This window comes from Seriola aureovittata, chromosome 1, assembly GCF_021018895.1.
Source record: "Seriola aureovittata isolate HTS-2021-v1 ecotype China chromosome 1, ASM2101889v1, whole genome shotgun sequence".
In the NCBI taxonomy this organism is placed as follows: domain Eukaryota; kingdom Metazoa; phylum Chordata; class Actinopteri; order Carangiformes; family Carangidae; genus Seriola; species Seriola aureovittata.
Genome location: NC_079364.1, coordinates 20,392,385 through 20,405,041, shown reverse-complemented (window position 1 = coordinate 20,405,041; position 12,657 = coordinate 20,392,385). Strand labels below are relative to the sequence as shown.

Below are 12,657 nucleotides of genomic sequence, written 5' to 3'. Positions count from 1 at the left end.
AGTGGTGCACTGACCGACCGGCATTCGCATTGCTAGAGCCATTACAGCTAACATGGCTTAACATTACTACAAAGGGTTCATGGTAAAGTTTTAAATGTCTTCAGGTAGCTGTAATAGAGGCAGCTACTGTTCAGCTCAGCAGTCCTTTGGTTTCAAGAGCCTGCTCTGATAATGAAGAAGCGCGATCTCGGTTCAAAGAAAGATGGAAAGGTGATGATGGAGGATGTGATGGAGACGTAGGGTTAATGGCGAGATACGGTTTGTTTTGCCTTTTCATTCAAGATGAGAGGTTAGACGAATATCATAAACATACGTTAATCTCCACCAGCTCCTTATCACTGAACCATGAAATGCAGGATGACCATTGAGAAATGATACATGGGATAAAATCTACTATCTCTGGCTGTTATTACATCTTCAAACGACAGTATGTCTCTGTATGAAGAACCGGCAGCTGAGGGGTGAATGATAAAAAGTGAACTACTGTTACCTGGTGATTTTCACATTTTTAAGGCTGAATTTGTAATCTTATGGTGTATTCAAGAGTAAAATTTAACAGTTAACTTAAAGGTATAATATGTAACTTTCTACATTAAAATGTCCAAAAATGACTAGATCCATGTTATATACTGTATTTTGTTGAGTTGTGTACTTACACTATCCCAAATATTTCCATCCATTTTCAAACTTAGAGAAATCTATAATTATCCCCTTTGCACATGCCTCGACGTCGTTGTTGTCTGAGTGGATGGAGGATTTTAGTCATCGGATGTCTGGATCTTAAGTTATCAGTGAAACAAGCTGAGCAAACGTTAGCGGCAGCTCCAAGACTTCCTGTGTCCACCGAACAGCATCTGAGAAACACAGATTTTTAACATGAAACTGCTTTCAGTGTTTTTACCAGATTTAACGATTTAATGATTGACACCAAAGGAATCCTAAGTAGGAGCTGACTGCAATGACAGCAATGATGGTGAAGACATCAACTCCCATGACCACATGCTTCTTCATGACGTCACCAAACACCGTCCGTTATTATTGTTTTGTTTGAGAGAACCATAGCGGTAGTAAATTATTTAATGCGCATTTAATGATTACAAATACTTTAAAACACCATTACAGATGTTAAATAACGTTAGTGAGTTAGTGAGGCCTGCCAGTCAACTGGGGAGTGAGGTTCCACTCCTGTGTCTTCAATTTTAGTGGTGGCGTTACATTTAGATTACAGACTGAGTTTCAGTAAAGGCACAGTAAGAATAGAGAGGAGATACGTGAAGATAAAGAGGGGGAGAGCGAGGTGGTAGAAGGGTGAGAGAGGTGAGAGATAGTAGAGGTGAAGTGGTAGTACAGAGGGAGAAACACAAAGAGAGGGAGTGTCTCCAGAATGAAAGTGAAAATTGAAAATGGGGGAGAGTAAATTGCAGGAGGGTGAGTGAAAGAGAGAGACGAAACACCCACGAATAGTGAATTTAATTTGAAAGCCTTTGAGGAATGAGAGAGAGCCAGAAAACGGGGGAGAGAGACAGTGAGTGACAGAGAGGGAGAGAGGGAGAGAGGTAGACAGTTATGGTTAAGCGATAGTAAATCTAATTTGATGGCTGTTATGAGGTGAGAGGAGAGTGAGAGACAGAAAGCAACAGAAGCAATGAAGTGAGTAATGGAGGTAGACACATCAGTGTTGTACAGCAGGACAAACTGTTCAGTCCACTACATTATTTTCATTACTGCACGTCTTCTTTCAGCGTTCACATGAATTTCATTCAATCTCCTCAAGGTTCAGTAAGCCTAAACTCTTTCACGTACTGGGAAAACAAATCTGAAGAACTTACTGTTGCTGCCATAACATCTGTAATTCTGTAATTAACAAAAACTTTTTATGATGAAATAACACTGAACAGCTGACTAAACCAGGATGGATGAAGGATTTGGGTTTTTTAACATGTCTCAGTACTGAGAGGGAAAAAGGTGTTGGAAAAGCAAAACCTTATTATTTGTAACCTTAAAGCAACACAACATCACTCTAATCCAGTGTGCTGTCATCAGTTTGCAAATGGTAGAATTTTGGGATTAACATAGTAAGTGTGTGTGTGTGAGAGAGAGAGAGAGAGAGAGAGAGAGAGAGAGAGAGAGAGAGAGAGAGAGAGAGAGAGAGAGAGAGAGAGAGACAGAGAGAGAGAGAGAGAGAGAGAGAGACAGAGAGAGAGAGAGAGAGAGAGAGAGAGAGAGAGACCCATAAGCACATTCCATCCCAGACACACTCTGGGCTTAATTTGGAGGTCACACACTGACTGAGGAACACACAAAAACAGAGATTAACATGGGAAGTGTGTGTGATGGATATGTATAGAGGAAAGATGGATGTTTTGAAAACCTGACTTTTCTAAAACAACACACACACACACACACACACACACACACACACACACACACACACACACACACACACACACACACACACACACACACACACACACACACACACACTATGGCCATGAGATCATTCATCACGATGGAATGTACAGATTACACACAGGAGACAGGGGCGTACAAACTCCCTCTCTGTCTCTCTGTCACACAAACAGAAAGAGAGAGGGGGTAGAGAGAGAGAGAGAGAGAGAGAGAGAGAGAGACTAGAGAAACTAAGTTAAACAGAGAATAAGAGGCTACAAAACAAACCAAAACTGCAAGCATCATGGCCTCAATGTCAATGTGTCCACACAAGTTATTTACAGACTTATAATATTTTATGTTGTTAGATATGATTTTGCTCAGTAGCTATTAATTATTAATATAAAACTGCATCAAGTCACAGCTAAGGAATGTTAATTTTTATTCATTTCACTTTATCAGAAATGATGTTGATGAAGCTAATGAAAACACTCATTAGGACGGAAAATAAAATCTGTACATTGAGTTACATGAAAAGGAGTCAAGTAGCAATTGTATCAGTGTATTAGTGACTGCTGGATGACTGTTGATCCATCTCAGCGCGACATTCTTCCATCTTCATCAACAGATCAGTGGTCAAGGGGTGATCATCACCGTGAGTGAGCTTCATGATATGAAAGGCCTGGGAAAGTAGAAATAACATAATGCACTTTCAGAGTGTCTCAGCTGTTGTTCCTGCCTCGGCTAAAACAACATGATAAGAAGGATGGATGAAACTCTTTCAGTATTTCATCCCTCACACCTGTTTGAATGTGTCCAAAGCATCCTCAACGTGCTCCAGGTAATGTTGCAGCTTTCCAACTCTCATCAGTTGGACTCCATGGACCGGATGGGGATCAGGGAAGTACTGTCTTTAGAAAGAAGAGAGAGAAGGGAAACTGTTTCACCCAAACCTTTCCACAGATCTGTTATTCTTGTACTCCCGTTATGTTGTTGTTCTTCTGGTATCCTATGTAATGTTGTTGTAATTCTACTTCCCTTCCCTTTTAGCTAAAAAATACTAAACAGAGAATTATAAATCATAAACTAGTGTTCAGAATGACTTCATAACGTGATTAGTCTGTAATGCATAATCTATCCTTAAATCTATTTACTCTGTGTCACCTATCCAGGTCTGGGTCATGAGGTGTTGGCCGGTGAAATAAGGTAGTCTAGACATATCCTTAACTTTCCTCCTGGAACATTCGTCATGACCAACTGCCAAACACGTAGAAACGACTCTCCCTCTGGTTATACACAGCTGGATGGCTCATATCAAAAACCCTGCCACCCCACAAGAAACCCTGAGGGACACGATCAAAAGCCACAAAATCTGTGGTTCAACAATCATCTTCAATCTTCAATCTCCCATCTTGCACCTTGATATGAGCTTTCCCAAGGAAGCTGAGCAATGTGATGCCCTGATAGCTGGAGCAAAATCTCTTTTTGAAAAATGGGGACCAGCACAGGCACTGTCCTTGAACTCAACACAACATGAAAATGAGAAGATGACTTTTTGAAATGGATTGGCAGTTAGAATTTTATTTTGTGCAGCTTCATAAGAAAATAATCGGACTGAACGGTTTGAAACGATGCAAACTATCATTACTCAGTAACACAGACTAGCTATCTCTTTACATGCAGCCAAAAATAAAACCATTTAAATCACATCAAATTACATGATGAAGTTTGATCACTTTCACTTGTGCACACTGGAAGGAGCAACACAGAGAAATATGCACTTAACCGTTTGCCTAAATTTGTCAGTTTGCTTCGTGTCACCCTGAGGCCTGAGGCAATCCACTGACACTCGCAGCACAGACCTGAGACAACACGATGACTCAGTGGACAAGACTAATCTGCTTTGCCACTCAGTGTCTGTATGCAAGTGTGATGCATACACAAGTAGGAGTGGGTGAGAAAGAGAAAACTGTCTCCACAGAAGCAAGAAAAAAAGGATAACAGTGTTTGCATTATATGTGTCTGTCTGAATATACAAGCTTGTGTTGCTGCATGTTTGTGTGTTAGAGTTTCCACTTCTCTATATCTGGTACTGCAGCTCTTTCATTCAGCTCTTTTCGTCTCCAGTGTCATTTCTTTAACAGAAAACTCCATAGAACGGTCGCACAATGGAAAACATTTCTATCTTTAATTCATGAAGCCAGTTTGAAATTTGTTCAATTAAGATGCCAGTAATTATATGAAAACTGAATTTGTATCCATTTGTATTCACACATTCTCTCTCTCGAGCGACACACACACACACACACGCACACACACACACACACACACACACACACACACACACACACACACACACACACAGAACTGGGACATTCCTGGTCCTATAAAGATGAATACACATCAGGGACTCTTAGGAAGCAGCTTTGTTGTCGGTAAACATTGGAGTTTTCAAAACACACATTTACCCAACTCTGCTTGTCGTTTATCCTCTTTTCTTCTCCCTCTCCATTAATCTGAGCTTCCTTTTCCCATTTCACATCTCCTTTGCTCTGCTCCTACCTGTTTATATTTGTGTGTTTTGCCCCGCTAACTGCAGGGATTAACGCGGGTGATATCGGTCGGCCGTCTCTTCTCTGCTGCTCTCCATTCAATTCCTCTTCTTACCTCTGTTGCCCTTTTAAACCTTCCCTCTATTTCCTGTTCTCTCTTGATTACACGCACTATTATTTTTTTTCCTAATTTTATGTAACTGCTGTAAAATGGCATTAAAATGCTCTGACAAAGCAGAAACCCTTCTCCATTTCCAATCTCCCACTCCATTTAAATAGCCCAGTCTCCCTCTCTCTCTCCCTCTCTCTCCAACACAAAGAGCTGTAAGTAAACACAGACTCATGAATACACACATGAATGCCAGCATTGATGTACGAGCGTGCATGCACACAAAGATAAGGTCAATCTGAATCCACTTCACCCTCTATAATCTGGTGTATTTGCCAGATTTCACTTCTCTCCAGAGTAAACAGACCACAAGAGGGTTCAATATGCTCTCAATTCAATCAACTGTAAATAGAAACTGCTTTGCATCTGCTATTAACGGAAAATTCATTTTAATCATTTCTTCATGGACTGAAAACAGTAACTTCCTTAGGCTAAAAGTTTTTCATTCTTTAATTTAGGAGGGGAATGGGAAGGAAAGGAAAATCTGTTTTCTGAATCCAGTGAAATCAAAGTTAATTAACTTGTAGTGGCCACAACCAGAGTAATTTAAAACTCTAGAGCTTTTTTGATAATTTTCCAGCAGTTTGCACTCACAGTGCTAATAGCCCATTTGTTCATACCTTCGAGCCTAACTAAACTACTAACTGACAAGCCTACCAATTACAGAGGTGGTCCCTGATTCTGTGGTTAAAATTGAATCATTAAATAGGAAGTTCAAAGACTAAACCAACAACATTAGTCCTCCATGAATAATAACAAGTTACAATATTGATTTAATTACAAAGCCAGTGATTCAAGCAGCCATGACATGCAAACACACTCACATCAAGACCAAACTCCAATTATATTTCCTCTTTGCATATAGAACCACGCAGCAATTAAAATAATTTCATTAACTTGCTGTCTCCTGAATTCTCCCCTCCTTCCTTCCCGGGAGAGTAAATTGAAGAGAAATACAGTCTTGCTCTATGCAGCTAGTTAGAAAGCCATCGCCTTCAGCTATGAGGATGAGAGGGGGCAAGAAGGAGAAATTAATAGTTGTGGAAAAGTGTAGCATTTCCAGGCAAATGCTGTGGAACTAATGAGACTCTTGTTTGAAACAAAAGACCCACAGTCTGCTGTTTGTGAGAGGTAAACATGGATTATTTTGTTAAGTAGAAAACCGACGAAGGAGAACAAAATCATGAAGGAAACGTTAGCAGTGAGTACTCCCCTAAATTGTATTTTGTTTTCTGTCCAGTGCAACAGTAATTTCATATCTATCTTGTAACCTCTTGGCAGGTCCTGATGCACAGGTTTGGAGACCACCGATTTATACGCGTATCCTTTTATAAGCCTCTCCTTAATACAATATGAAAATGTAGACTCTGAAATCCAAACATTAGCACTGACTACAGCTGACACCCCAGGGGAGTTCTGCATTTCAGCGCATGAATTAGGAACAAATTGGTATGCTTTTGGTTGCATTATGGGAAGAGTAGGATCCAGCATTTTGGTAAAAGTTTACCCATAATGAAGTTAGCATTTCTCTGTAACATCTTTTTTGATCTCTTTTTTAAATGCCTATCTTGTGAGACACTCGACAAGACAGAAAGCGCAATACTAAATCACTGCAGTACTTTCATTTGTTTCGTCAGTGATTTCCCAGAGTGGCTGTCATCTTCACCAGAGAATGGTAACAACAGTGCTGTAATTATGCCACAGGTTTGGGCCACCGGCCATGAACCGTGGTGTCCCAGGTTCATTTCTGGTCAGGGGCCTTCAATCACTGAAGCTGTACAGTGCTGAAAAAGTTTTAACTGTTGCTCTCTATTAGTGCGGTGCTGCAGAAATCCTTGGGATCTTCAGAAATCTAGAAGAATATTTACTTCATTTGTGCAAATGCACAATACACTTGTTGATACACATCTACATTTTCACAAATACATGAATGCATTCATGTAATCATGCGTGTGTGTATGCCTTTGTGAGCATGTCAGTAGCAGTAAAATATGTGCAGCATAGAGACATTCAATAAGCCATCGTGCATTATTTGTACACTGATGCAGAGAAAAACCCTCACTATACATCAGAAACTGAATAGTAAAAGCAGAAAAAAAAGACCTGCATAGAGAGAGAAAGAAGAAAGGAATACAGAATGAGGGGAAGGACAGGGGAAAGAGAGAGACAGAGAACTCCTGCAGCTATCTTTCTTCATCTGAAGAGCCCAGAGGAAGATAGGAGATGAATATGGAAGATCCTCCTCCCACTCTCTCACTTATTTCTCCTGAACGTTTTCTCTCTCATATTGTATTTCTCCTTGCCAGGATAACACTCCTGTGCATTCCTCTCATCCTCTTTTTGAACATTTTCCTCATTTTATAATTCACTATTCTATAAAACTTTCTTTCTTCACTCTAATTTTACTTCCTTCATTTTTTCCCACTTGTCTTCCCTCCTCTATTCTTTGCCAGGTTGTCGATCGTCCTTCACCCCACACTCCTCTGCCCCTCCTTCATTTTTCTTTTATCTCCTGCTCACTTCCACCCTCACCTAAACCCTCTCTCTGCTCCCTCCCTGAAACCGCCCACAACCATCCCTCACTTTGGTTTCGCTTCTGCTTCCTCAAGACACATTTTTCTCAGTTTCTTTCAAATGACACTGAACTCTCCATCCCATTCTTCTCATCACCATCTCTCTCTTTCTGCTTCTCTATGTCTAGTTATTTATTGATAGGCTGTGCTGCTGTTTCCCTCCTGTGGATATGTTGTTGTCAGAGTGAGAACAAGGCTGTGCCACTGGAGCTCTGCCCCTCACAAAAGATCAATTAGTCTCTCTCTCTCTCTCTCCCTAACACACATACACATACACACACGCATGCGCGCACACACACACACGCACACACACACACACACACACACACACACACACACACACACACACACACACACACACACACACACACACACACACACACACACACACACACACACACACACAGGCATAAAAGTGAAATGCGCTGCAGGAGGAGGAGGTTGGGGTGTGTGGGGATTGGACAACCTAAACCAGAAAAAGAAGAGAAAAATGTTGATGCAATTTAGTGTAATCTGACATGCAGGTTTAGAGACTCTGGACCTTTTGAAACACCATCTGTTTTTTTAGTTAATTCATTAATAGATCTTGTATGGTGTAAGTCTACAGGTCTACTCATTACATGTGCTCTTATAGCCTCCCTTTCATCTACTCCTGTTCCCACGTAATCTTTCTTCTTTCACTGTTTAGCTGCTTCTACCAACACTGAGTGCTCCTATTCTCTGTCTTTATACTTCTGTTTTCTTCATTACATCACCACTTTACTTACTTTACTTCTCCTTTGATTTCTCCTCTGTACTCTTTTGTTCCTTTCCTCTTTGTGCTTTTTAAAAACAATATATTTTAGGTGCTAACTAATTGATGCAAAAGATATAATGATAGGAGGCTAGCCCTGCTATTACATTGCATCCAGAGATTTGAAGACATTTAATTGGGTAGCTGGGCTAAAGAGTAACACACAGTTTAAGATTGTCTTTTCCAAAAACACATTATATTTTGTAAAATTAGTATGGGGGGTTTTCTTATGCAATAGGATTTCATAAACATACAATATTAAACACACAACATGAAGCCTTTCCACACAACTCATAATTTGATCAATTAATAGGTGATGATGTGAATATCTGTTAACAACACAAGTGTTGTCAAATTAGTTCATGCTTTTCGCACTTTGTTTTATTTACTTAAACCCTGAAATTTTTCTTTCAGTCTTTTCCCGTCTATCGTATCGTCTTTACACTAACTTTCTAAAACCAGTCCAGATGAGCTTTACTTCACCTACACAGGGATAACAAAGGCAGATCCATGTCTCCTTTCCAGGTCAAAGAAGTCAAATGTATTTGATTGGGAAATCTTCTCAGAGTCTTTCTACGCTCAGTGACTGCTTTTATCGCTCACTCTCCACTTCAAACTCTGAAACAAGCAAAGCATCCATTGTATGTTATCAACAGATCACTATGATATACCAAGGATCCCTTGCTTCTGCCCACATCTCCTGAATCTCTGCAAGTAATCTGTCTGAGACTCATAAAATACCATCTGGAAAACTTATGATGACTATGAAGCGTCATGACTTTACTACTTCAAAGTTATTTGAAGTAATAATCCACATAGACAGTTACGCAGATCTACCTTAAGTAAGGGAGTTGCACTTCAGATGCACTCTGGATGAATTACTCTCACCCTGTCCCTTACATCGTTGTCCATACTAGAATCAGGAAGGTGTCTCAGTCCAATATATTTGTAGATTTAAAAGCCAGAGGCACCCATACAGGGGTGAAACATACTGGTTGTACATACACACACACACACACACACACACACTGTCTGTCTCTGTCTCGCTGTCTGTCTGTCTGTCTGTCTCTCTCTCTCACCTGTATCCTGGAAGTGTCTGCTCCCCATATCTCAAAGCTTCCTCCCAGTGTCCCAGGTGGATGGAGGCATCTAAAGCCATGTCTGTCATTCTGAGCTTGTAGAGATTTTCATCAGGCACGTCACCACCAACGGTTGACAATAAATGACTACAGCTCTGGAGAAGTGCTTGCCAATCTGGAGGGTCACTTAAGGAAGAGCAACATTTATACTGGTGCAAATAAAACCTGCACATTCATAAGTGCATAAGGAAAATCAGCTTCATATAACATGTGCTGATATCTTTCTGAGTGAGGACTCTGCAAAGCTGTGATGATTGGGTTTAGATGCATAATCATTTAATGTCTGTCACTTTCATTCTGTTGAATTACAGTCGATAAGGGTCAGATTTACCTACATGAAAGCACAGGACATTTTTGAACTGCACCTCGCTTCAAATTTATTGAGGGTCTGATTCACTGAACTAGATCCAAGTATCAACTGCCAGCCACTGTCAGAGCTAACCTCTGAGTAGCAACATTAATACATTGAGACAAATCTACTTTTGCACATTAAGTTGTAATCTAAGACTATAATGAGTGAACTCCTAAAATCTGGCCTGAGTATCACTCAAACATACCTCTCACACTTTTCCATTTATAATTTTGTGCTTATGCATGATTGTACTTTGCTGGTAACTTGATTTATAAATATCAAAAAACTTAGGCCACCCGTTGACTCAGCATATCAAATACAACAGTTCTTATTATTTCAAAGCTGTCTATTAGGATAAAAGCATGGCGGTCATCAAGAGATGAATCTCTGACATGTTTAACGTTTCAATGAGTCACATCACAGTGCTTATGAAATGTTAGCGGAGAGGCCTCGACTTATTTAATCACCATCCCACAGTACAGAAGATGATGGATGATGACAATGCTTTGTGTCCATTGAATGTAGTGGATGTAAAGGATACCCGAATCGGCCTTTTGTCCTTCCAGTCTGGGTAGAGCCTCCTTCAACAGGCGCCATGTTGCTTCTTCCCCAGACAGCATGAGTCCATCCTGGGCAGAAAGTAGACACTGATGTCTAAAACAAACACTCTCATGTACATACTTGACCTGTACACAGGCTTACACAGCAGCAATCTGAGGAGTAGACAAAGTGAGCATTGTGTGTATGTGTGTATGCATCTGTGTTACAGATTAACATTGTTGCACACACACACACACACACCTATATCAACACCATATATATTAGTTGTCAAGTCAAGAAGCAAAGTTTAGAAAGTTTAATTTAGAAACTCAATAATACTTAAACCAGACTTAATCTAAATGTAATTTTAAGATGTTTACATGTCTGAGTAAGATTTTTTAAAATAACACTAATCATTTTTCTTGTTTCATCTTAACACGCACAAAACAGCATGCATATGCTCAGTGGGGAAAAAAACAATAACACACAAACACCATCTCCCAGGTTTGATGTCAACAATCATTTGTCGCCATGACAACTTTGGGTCACAGCCCAGCAGCCTGCCATCATCATCTGAAGATTAAAGAGAGAGAGGGAGAATGACAGAAAGTGTCTTTGTGTGTCTGTGCATGTGTTTTATGCAGAACAAAGGTGGGTTGTGTTGTGGTAGAGTAAGACCCAAGTGCCATATGCAGCATATGGAGAACAAAGCTAGAGGTGGAAATGAAGGCAGAGAAAAAAAAAGGGAGAAGAAGAAGAGAGAGAAATGAAAACATATAAATTGAAAACAAGACAGTGAGACAGTGGAACTGAAAGATGGAGTGGATGAAGATGGATGGAAAAGAAAACTGCAGCTGAAAGCGGGATGATTTTTCTCATTTTTCAGTAAGCGGTCAGAGAAGGTGGCGGGGGTGGGGTGAAGAGGTGGAGCGTGACAGAGTGACAAGGAGGAAGAGGACGACAGCAGGAGATAAGACAGAATGTGAGAGTGAAGGAGGAGAAGGAGGAGAGGACAGGAAAGGGTACACTGTAACACGTTACGCACAGATACACTGTTTAAGTCAACAGTGGCATGGCAGAGGTGTGTGTGTGTTTGAGAGAGAGAGAGAGAGACAGAGACAGACAGCGAGAGAAAGATAGAGTGCATGCAAGTGTGTGTATTTGAATTTCTGGTCCAAAAGTTTCAAGCAAGAACAATTTTTGCAAAGTTAAAATAATAAGAAATTTGTGTTAGGTCTGGTTCAGGGAAGAACACAGTGCAAATTTCTCACCCTGATGAAAATATAAGGGGGTGTGTTAGTCATCATGAGAAAGAGGCAGTGATATGTGGGGTACTCCTCTAAATGGATTTAAACCACTTTACTGGGAGTTTTTCATATTGCAACATACCAGTGACACACATTGCTATAGTAAGACACATCACTGTGTCAGTTCTATTGATTTATTACTGACTAGTCTTCTCTGGACAAATAGGTCATCTCTGTACATGTTCATGCTAGAGTAACAAAAACAAATTAACAGTGTTTCATGGCAATATTTGCACAATGATGGTCATACATGTATCCCACAGCAGCCTGAAGAGATCCACAGCAGGGAAGCAGGAATACTGATGGGGATGCTCCTATAAGAAACTGATGTAAATCATTTAATCAGGCTAATGCCTTACTTCATTCTTTTAATTACTTTTAAGGGCAGACTTGGGCTGGCCCCTCCTTATATTTTTGAACTTTTATCCCCTTATGAGCCGGTACGCAGTCTGAGATCCTCTAGTAGTTCGCTGCTGGCCATTCCAAAGTCTACGTTTAAAAACCAAAGGAGACAGGGCCTTTGCCGTCAGGGCCCCTAAACTTTGGAATAAGCTACGAGAGGATTTCGGACTTGCAGAGTCAGCTGCCTGTTTTATCTCGTTACATGCATGTAAACATAGCTAGTGAATTAGTTTTAGTTTTGTGAATGAAAAACAATCATGTGTCTTACTTTGTCTTGAGAGTCGCATCGCTGACAGTGGCAGGTGAAATGGTACTGGTCCTCCAGCTGACTCTGTCGATCTTCAGTCAGGGATAACGTCTCGATGTAACTTATAGTGAGCTGGACACAGAGAGAAAACTGTCATTCTATTACATTTTATTTTGCATCTTTGATATGTGTTGC

General features: G+C 40.4%; 1 protein-coding gene across 1 annotated transcript in view; it reads right to left on the bottom strand.

The window, feature by feature from the left end:
* Window positions 1–2,813: 2,813 nt before the first annotated feature.
* The window catches only part of smyd3 (SET and MYND domain containing 3), a 66,373-nt gene continuing 56,529 nt past the window's right edge, over window positions 2,814–12,657 (bottom strand). The window contains exons 8-12 of the mRNA XM_056384737.1: window positions 12,484–12,594; window positions 10,508–10,595; window positions 9,555–9,729; window positions 3,191–3,299; window positions 2,814–3,070 (exon numbers count right to left, since the gene is read on the bottom strand). Coding sequence (XP_056240712.1) covers window positions 2,954–3,070; window positions 3,191–3,299; window positions 9,555–9,729; window positions 10,508–10,595; window positions 12,484–12,594 — 600 coding nt within the window. The 3' untranslated portion in view covers window positions 2,814–2,953. The remainder of the gene's footprint in view (window positions 3,071–3,190; window positions 3,300–9,554; window positions 9,730–10,507; window positions 10,596–12,483; window positions 12,595–12,657) is intronic.